Source organism: Triticum aestivum, chromosome 3D, assembly GCF_018294505.1.
Source record: "Triticum aestivum cultivar Chinese Spring chromosome 3D, IWGSC CS RefSeq v2.1, whole genome shotgun sequence".
NCBI lineage: Eukaryota > Viridiplantae > Streptophyta > Magnoliopsida > Poales > Poaceae > Triticum > Triticum aestivum.
In genome coordinates this window covers 288,452,203-288,461,166 of record NC_057802.1, presented here as the reverse complement: position 1 = coordinate 288,461,166, position 8,964 = coordinate 288,452,203, and the positions used below count along the sequence as shown (strand labels likewise).

Here is an 8,964-nt window from a genome sequence, read left to right as displayed (position 1 = left end):
AAACATACCTATCTAATATCGCCCAAAATAATTGCACTGCAAAAGCAATCTTTGCACTACAATTTGTAAATACTATAACTCTCATATGCTTTGTTATTTGCCATGGAGTTTTATTTAGCTAATTAGTTCAAGCTCGATGATAATACATGACAATCATTAATGTCTCTAATCAGTTTTTGGGACTCTGAATTTTTGTATGCGTAGGCATAGAGGATGATCCAGAGATAGGGGTTGATGCTTCAGTTATGATTCTGCGTATTAGTATTATTCTTACACAGTTACACCCACACGTGCTTTCAATCTCATGTGCACCCACTCGTGTTCTAGTTGGACCACGTAGGTGTCCAAATGGGAATAATAATGCAGAAAAAAAGTTGAGGAAGAGAAGATTATGTGTTTGGGGCTTGAACTGTGACTTGGGGGCGTCTTGTCAGTCGGGGCGGGTGGGGTAGATGGTGTCCGGATCAATGAGCATATCCACATTGTTATAGCAGCATGTCAAGAACATCACCCCGCTTATTCGTCCTGATCCCTATCGGCCAAATCAAAGAAGATTGATCCAGACATCGACAATTAATTGCAGCTGGCCGGGATATCGGACCGGATGAATGTTAATAACCAGGTAGAGACAAATCATGATCGAGATGCTCTGATTCCTCTCCTCCTTTACCCGTGTGATGTGTTTCTCTCTCTCTCTCACTGGGCGTGTGTGTGAGAGAAAGGAATTACGACGCAACATGAAGAGACATACAAAAATTAGCACTGTTGTTGTGCTCTCATTCTTAGGTGACTGCTTCCCTGGCATTTCCTAATGACCGCTCCTCTCTCGAGACATGTGTAGGGGCTTGCGCTGGGCGAGGGCGACGACATGTGTTGGTGGACCATGTATTGGCGATTCACGCAAGTGATGGCCAACTCGAGAGTACTTGCGCCTCCTCGGTGCTAGGAGGTCCTCCAAGTTGCACACCTCTAGTGACTCTGGCTTGCCGGGGCTTGCAATCTGCACTCGTCGCGTCGATCGATCCCCCTTGTGGAGACGGAGGAGTCAAGAAAGACCGTCCGCAAGAGGGAAGAAACAAAGGTCAGGGTGCGAGTGTGTGACTGATGGAGAAGGGGAATCAACGATGAAGACGATGGAGCAGTTGTTTTCTCGCTTATTTCTTCATTATTAGTACGTGAGGAGTTAAAATCAAATCGTGCGTGAATCGTCACGCACGGGGAAGAGAAGGTTGAACCATTACCCCTAGAAATCAGTTTTTGAAACGAGTCCATTGTTCAGACTTTATTTTTTATTTTAACAACACAAGTGAGCAAATAATTCGACCCATCGCCATCTGCCCTCGTCGCCTAACAGCGCCCCTCAGCTCCAATCCCCCATCTCCCAAGCCAAATCAAACCCAAGGAAAGCCCAAATAGAAAAGCGTGCTGTTTTTTCCTCCTCTCGTGCGCCTCCCACCCCCCGCGATCCCAATTCGATCCGCTCGCCCCTCTCCCGATCCACCCTCCTCCCCCGGCCGCCCAATCCGGCCGCCGCCGCCCGGATTCGCGCGGATTCGGCCGCGGACTCGCGCTCCCCGGGGTCGGAAACCCTAGATCCACCGCCGCCGCCACCATGTTCTGGCGCATGACCGGTCTCTCCGCGGCCTCACCCGTGAGTTCCCTGCTCGTAGCTCCCCCCAATCTCCCTCCGCTCTCTCAGATTGGTTCGTCCATCCGTCCCTATGTGCTGCGGTGGCTGCGAGCTTGGTCGTGGACCCGTTTGTTTAGATTGACACTGTGGATTGGGTGCGGCACTTGTTTGTGGGTTGTAATGCTCGCTTGCTCTTATTTTGTTCCCGGCTGCGCTGCGACTGCGAGTTGTGTTATTTTGCATTGGCGAGCTCGTGCATGTGCTGTTCTCGTGATTGGGGCGGGTTGCAGGGATGGAGTAAATGCCTTGGGTTCGGATTTGGTTATGTTTTGCATGCAAGTTAGCCCTGGGGATGACTCGGATCGTTGTGTAGACGGGGATGCATATGGCAAAGCTGCTGTGTTTCTAAAGCTGAATCTCTGATCTGATGTGTGATACTATTTGATTAGCATCCTAAACTGAAGATTCATATGAGTTGGGTACTTACGCTGTTTTATGAAGAACTTAGCTGGAACAGTGTGCCAGTGTAGCTGTTCCTCCTTTTTCCCCCCCATTCTTATGAGTTACTTGGTCTCTACTGATTTTCTTCTGAGATAATACCATGTTTGAGCAAAACGAAGTACCTTTCTAATTCCAATTCCATTCGTTGATATTGTGTTCAGTTGCCTTCAAAAAAATCTTGTGTTCAATCATCCAAACTCAGCTGTATCCGGAATTGTCTGATAATTTTAAGTGGCTCCGTTATTCCATCTCATGGCCCACATGAATCATGAATAATAATGATAATTATAATATTATTCCATAGTCAATGTAAATAAATTTTATAACCTCAATGATATCTTAATATATTTTCATAGTATTGTAGAAACAAAGGTTATGAATCAACTTATACCTAACTTAATATATTATTATTTCAGGTGGATACAATCCTAGACAAGGAAAATTTTACACTTGAAGAACTTCTTGATGAGGATGAAATTATTCAAGAGTGCAAAGCACTGAACACCCGACTCATAAATTTGTAATTTCCTTGAGCTTCTGTTATTAGCTTGAGGTTTACATGGGTGGCATGTTTAATATTGTATAACCTTACTATTCATTTTCATCCTGTGCACTAGAGTAACAATGAAGAATTTTATACTTTTCTCTTGAGATAGCTGCAACTGTTGTAAAGGAAACACAGTCGCTTATTAAGTTAAGGAAATTATGAACCAGTCTACATATATCATACAAGTACAATTGTTTTTGCACTTAATAGTTGCTGTTTTAATCCCATCATAGGAAGAAAATCTGCCCAGAATTTGTAGTTTGTTTTTGGCAGTAATGCTGGCAGTAATGCTTTCTTCTAAATAGATGGTTCACATAGTTCTTTTGTTTATAAGCAAGGATAACTGTTTCTATTCCCCCTTTCCTTTTCCTCTCCAAATAGATTCCTAGTTTTATTTATATTAACCTGCAAAGAAGTGAATCTGATGCCTTTTTGAGCAAATACAAGTTATTACACTAGTATTTTGTACTGTTAAACCAAATTGGCACGTTGAGTTTTCTTGATAGATCATCTGGTTGAATGAATGAGTGATATAGTAAATACCTATGTTGGCCTTCATTTTCTTGACTGTTGGCATCCAGTGTTCCTTGTACTTATACTGTTGTATTTCCCAGCCTATAATGCTTGAAATATTTTGTGTAGCCTCCGTGACAAGGCCCAGGTGGAACAATTGCTTCGTTATGTTGTTGAAGAAGTTCCAGATGACGCTGAAAAAAAGCGCTCTTTCAAGTATGCCATTGGCCATTAACATTCATTGCCTGTAGATGTTACGGACTGAGTTTCCTCCTTTGTATAAATTCATCCATTCCTTGCAGGTTCCCTTTCATTGCTTGTGAGATATTTACTTGTGAAATAGATGTCATTTTGAGGACCCTAGTAGAGGATGAAGAGGTTAGAGTAAAAGCTTTCTTGTCCTTTTGACATCTTTGTCAGATATGTTTCATTACAACCATTCTAGCTAATTTTACTTCTCTTAATCTTCTGCATTGCAGTTAATGGATTTGCTTTTCTCATTTGTGAAACCTGATCATCCACACAGCACATTATTATCTGGTTACTTCAGTAAGGTATTTCATTTTATTTGGATTATTTATATCCGAATCATGGCATAAATTCGTTGTAGAAGTTCCCTGCTGAAGTTTGGTCTTGCCTTTTGTTAATCTGATGTTGAGACTTCATCTTGTGGTTGCTGTCATATTTATTACAAGGCTGAAGTATGTTTGATTACTTATTTGTTGTAGGTGGTAATTTGTTTGATGCTGCGGAAGACTGCCCCACTAATGAATTATGTTCAGGTATTCCTTGTCCTTGTATAAACAAGGAACATTTTATTAACACACTTAAACTTATGGGGTATATGTTCATTTAGTGTACTTTCTTTGAATATTTGGGCGGTTTGGTTAATCAAGGCATGCACTGGGTCTAGCTTTCATGCGAACAATTTTCTTCTGTGGTCACAAATTTCATCCCACAAGCTTGATTCTTGAGTATTTCAATGGATTACAACACTCATTTTTTATTAGGAGCATCCAGAGATCGTTGTCCAACTTGTCGACCTGATTGGCATCACATCTGTAATGGAGGTAAGATGTTATTGATAATTATTGCATTTAGTGGATTGATGTTTTGGCTGCTACAGTTGGTTGACGCTTTTGCCCCTGGAATTCTTCAGGTGCTGATACGCCTGATTGGTGCTGATGAGACCATATATTCAAACTATGCTGATACAATGCAGTGGTTAGAAAATACAGATGTTCTTGGAATGATCGCAGATAAGTTTAGCTCATCGGTGAGTTGGGGAAATATATAACACTAGGGAAATGCATTTATTTGTTTATCTTGCCTTGTCGCCTTTGCATATATCTGCTTGTATTTTTGAGACATAATTGCATACAAACCTAGCATTTCATTTGAGAAACATTTTGTCTTGAGATATTTTTTACCTATATAAACATAGCCTCCTAAATAACAATATTCAGTTTCTCACTGAAAAACTTCAATTGAAATGTTTCTAGCAGAAATTTGACATACTGCGATATTGCCAAGCAGGACTCTCCTGAAGTGCATGCCAATGCTGCCGAAATTCTTTGTGCTGTGACTCGATGTGCACCTCCATCTCTCGCTGCAAAGATATGCAGTCCAAGGTCTCAATCTTACAACGTTATTGCCTTCACATTTTTAATCTTTATTGGGCAGGGGAAAACCTTTCAGCAGGGAAGTCCATTTTTTTTTTTTTTGGTAGTGGTGAGAATCACAGAAAGAATATCCGTGCATTTCTTCTAATCCTTTACTTGTAAAGAGTCCATGTCCAATTTATGCTTGTAAAGAGTCCATGTCTAATTTTATCTAAAGAGGCTTCACATAGATGGTTACAAAGCCCTACATTTACAAGTAGGTTTCCTTGTTGGTTTTCCTTTTTGGATCTGACATATTTATGCTCCGTTCTATGCAATTGCAGTTTTGTTGGGAGGTTGTTCTGCCATGCTCTTGAAGGATCAAGACCCAAGTCTGTGCTGGTTCATTCATTGTCAGTGTGCATATCTTTGCTGGACCCAAAAAGATTGGCATCAGCTTCCTATCAAGCATTCAGAAGCAACGTAAGTCATGGGGCATTGGTCACTGCCAGTCCTGAGACAGTTGATGGTATGCTCGAGAGTCTAGGTGAGTGTTGGGTATTTTGTGCAAGATTTTGTTAGGAAAACCTTCTTCCTTAATCAATTCTAGACTTTTTGTCTACACTACACTGTGTGTCATGGTTTGCTAGATCTTTTTTTTTGAGATTTATTGTTATAGCTGACATACTTTTGTAGGTAATTTGCTCAACTTATTGGACACCTCTACCGCTGAAAATGTTTTGCCTACAACTTACGGATGTTTACGCCCACCTCTGGGGAAACATCGACTGAAGGTACTGGATGATGCAAATCCTTTCGGTTGACCATTTGGTCATTTCTATCTTGTAGTGATTATTGTTGAGCCTTGAGCTCTTTGTTTCCTGTCCAGATGGACTTACTTTATTTGTATTTTGTAAAGGTGCATAGTGTTGTCTGGACTGACCTACTATAATTTTGGTGTGGTTACCTGGGGTTGAGACGTAGACGAGATGCATGCATGCTTGGATCCTAGTGTGATCAAATGCTATTTGTATATCATTTCTTTCTACCTAGCCATATAGAACGTATTAGTGTTATTTAGCACTGCATGCTCTTAAATTTCGGCAATGTTATAGTGTCTTGGTAATTTCCTGCTCGCTTGTGTTAAGCTGGATATACCCTTTTTTACAGATTGTGGAGTTCATCTCTGTTTTGCTGACAGTTGGTAGTGAAACTGCTGAACAAGAGCTAATCAGCCAATCGGCAATAAAGCGCTCCATTGACTTATTCTTTGAGTAAGATGGATATATTATTTTCTTTTGCTTCATCATCGTTTAAAGGGCTATCTCATATGTTTGTTAAACAACAGGTACCCGTATAACAACTTTTTGCACCATCATGTCGAGAATATAATTGTTTCTTGCCTGGAGGGTAAAAGAACAGAACTTGTCGAACATGTTCTTAATGAATGTGACATTGTTGGTAAAATTCTTGCTGCCGATAAGCTTTCTTCTTTGTCAACAGAGTCTAATGGGGTAAGTTATATTTATGCTATAACAGCTTTGACTTAATACTACCAAGAATACCCCATCATGCTTTGCTTCTTGTGTGCAGCCTACTGTGCCGTCTGAAGGGAAAACCCCTTCAAAAATTGGGAATGTTGGTCACATGACAAGAATAGCCAATAAACTCATTCAGTTGGGAAATAGTAACAGCACAATCCAGACTCACCTGCAGGTATCTTTCCTATTTGTGCATCCACTCAATACTTTGTCTGTAAGTATGATTTTTCTATAGTTTTGTATGCCTTACTTTGACCTGGAATCTTTTGTTTGAGTAGGGTAACAGTGAATGGGTTGAATGGCAGACAGATGTTCTGGTCAGGCGAAATGAGGTGGAGAATGTTTATCATTGGGCTTGTGGGTAGGTTTTCTTTCCTTGTTTAGCATGCTATATCTTGCTTTCATTTTCTCTAAGTATCGGTGGACTTGTATGCTGCAGACGCCCAACCTCGCTTCATGACCGTGGTAGGGATAGTGATGATGATGACTTCCGAGACAGGGATTATGATGTTGCAGCTCTGGCCAATAACTTGAGCCAGGCATTCCGCTATGGGATATACAGCAATGATGACATTGAAGAGGTATGCTAATGTGCTAGTTCGCTACTATCAAAATATTTATTCCCTGCATCTTGCTATTGTTTCTGCTGCTGTATTGTATATTCAGACATATTAATGATACACGCTGATCATTTGAATGCAGGCACAAGGGTCACTTGAACGTGATGATGAGGTACATTTAAGTAACATATTGTTCTCTTGTTATTTGCACACGATTCTAGCATTCACTGCGATTAAATGCTGAGGCTTTCCTAAAAAAATGTTTACTGCAATGTACAAAAAGCCGACTATAAAGTATGAACTGCTATGTAGTTTTAAGTTTGTTTGGAAACATATAACATTATGGTTGGTTTATCCATGGAATGTATAATGCACCGACAAGTATATTGCTTTCTTTTGAGTCTAATAATCTCTTATATTTGCCTTTCAGGATGTCTATTTTGATGACGAATCAGCTGAGGTGGTAATATCTTCCCTGCGTCTGGGAGATGATCCGGACGGGTAATTTGCTATCTTAAATCGTACTCCAGCACCCTTGATTTTTCTCTCTTGATGGAGGTAACTGATTGGCAATGTATCATGTGTTTAAAAGCAGTTCCCTCTTTACAAATTCAAATTGGTTCACGTTTGATGGAGAGAGAGGTATCAATGACCGTTTAGCTGCCTCTGTTCCTTCTTCCTCTCCCAACTCCGAGGAGGCTTCCCCAGACATGGAGGAAGCTGATGATGGTGAAGCAATTGGCACTGAGGATCAAATGGAAACTTTGGGTCATGGAAATGGCCCTGCTAAGGAGGCAGAAGATGCTGCAGAATGTACCAAACAGACAAATTTTAGCACTGAGAATGAGCAACTAGAAAGTGCAGAAGGTACCGAGCGGCATCCAGATGTTTCAATTGGTCGTACTGAAGCTAGCACAGACGAAGCTGCCTCTGAAGCAGCTGAATCTTCAGCCCCAGCTACTGAGACACAGGCAGAGAGAACAGTTGATAAACCAGCTGTCTCATCTGATTTGGACAATCCTATCTCTGAAGCTTCACCCGATCCCGATGTCAATGTGAGTGATTTGGCTGGCTCGGCATTATCTTCTGAGCAAGCTGTCCGTCACGATTATGTGGAGGTACCGATCAAGACTGATGCAGTTGTGGATACTGAAAAGAAAACTGATACAGTCGTGGAAACTGATGCAGTCGGGGATGTTGGAGTGAAAGCTGATGCAGTCGTGGAGGTACCAAGCAAGGAAGTATCTGCCGTGGATGTTGAAGCTAAAACTGGCGCAGCAGAAGCAAAAGAGTGAATTGGCAGCGTATCTCATGGACTGAAATGGCATAGCTGACGAGCAATTATTAGTCAGACCCCTCAGAAGACAGGCAATCATCTTTGCTTCAAGTGCTCATCAGCCACAAGCAACTTCGAAGCAAACTGCTGTACAATAAGCAAGTGTACTATTTTGCCTTCCATTGTGGCCAATCACTGTACAAATGAGCACCATTGTCTAACTGCACGCGCACACTTCATCAGAAATTGGTCAATTTGCTTCAAAATTTACCCTCCGTTTCATGGGGGACAATTGGTTGATGCGAAATGTCATTTGGCGGTAGTCTCGTGTCTTGCGATATGTGAAAGCACAATTCTTTTTGGATGGCAACTGTTTTGTCTACTTTAGTCTTTTGTTTCATTATTAGGTTAATTTGGAACTATAATATTTCACATGGTATTATTTCTAGTTTAGCTATTGTAATTCTTTCTGACTCGATGTGCTTCAGTTCAAATAGAGAATGCTATTTTTTTTATGAAAATATTTGTGCTCGTTGCTTTAAATTGTTTCAGATCCAGCTTGTTAAACACGTCTGTTTCTTGACCAGCTATTCCCCAACTATGTTGTTCCGATGCAAAATTTAGTGGAAAACACTTGATGTCAGCCGGATGATTTCTTTCCGTAAATCAGCCGCGTCCCTGGCTTGCCACGCGTACGTGGTCCCTTCCCTCACTTTACGTTTCTGTAGCGATTGACCTTCTAGCGGTCTGATCCGGCCCGAGCGTGGAGCACAGCGCTCCCAGGTTTACATGCCT

At 41.4% G+C, this 8,964-nt stretch overlaps 1 protein-coding gene across 2 annotated transcripts; it reads left to right on the top strand.

Annotated features, from left to right (window-relative positions):
* The first annotated feature begins 1,359 nt into the window (after positions 1–1,359).
* Positions 1,360–8,720, top strand: LOC123078472 (serine/threonine-protein phosphatase 6 regulatory subunit 3). Of its 2 annotated transcripts, none has more exons than XM_044500996.1 (19): positions 1,360–1,651; positions 2,548–2,651; positions 3,321–3,407; positions 3,494–3,569; positions 3,671–3,745; positions 3,920–3,973; positions 4,202–4,261; positions 4,351–4,467; positions 4,728–4,822; positions 5,137–5,339; positions 5,489–5,586; positions 5,963–6,066; positions 6,141–6,306; positions 6,386–6,508; positions 6,612–6,694; positions 6,773–6,914; positions 7,036–7,065; positions 7,324–7,394; positions 7,486–8,720. In XM_044500996.1, exons 1-19 carry the CDS (start codon positions 1,613–1,615, stop codon positions 8,186–8,188), a joined length of 2,430 nt encoding a protein of 809 aa, XP_044356931.1. In that variant the 5' UTR covers positions 1,360–1,612; the 3' UTR covers positions 8,189–8,720. The 2 variants fall into 2 exon arrangements, with proteins under 2 accessions (XP_044356931.1, XP_044356932.1); XM_044500997.1 differs by having other exon boundaries at positions 1,362–1,651; positions 7,489–8,720.
* Positions 8,721–8,964: the final 244 nt, after the last annotated feature.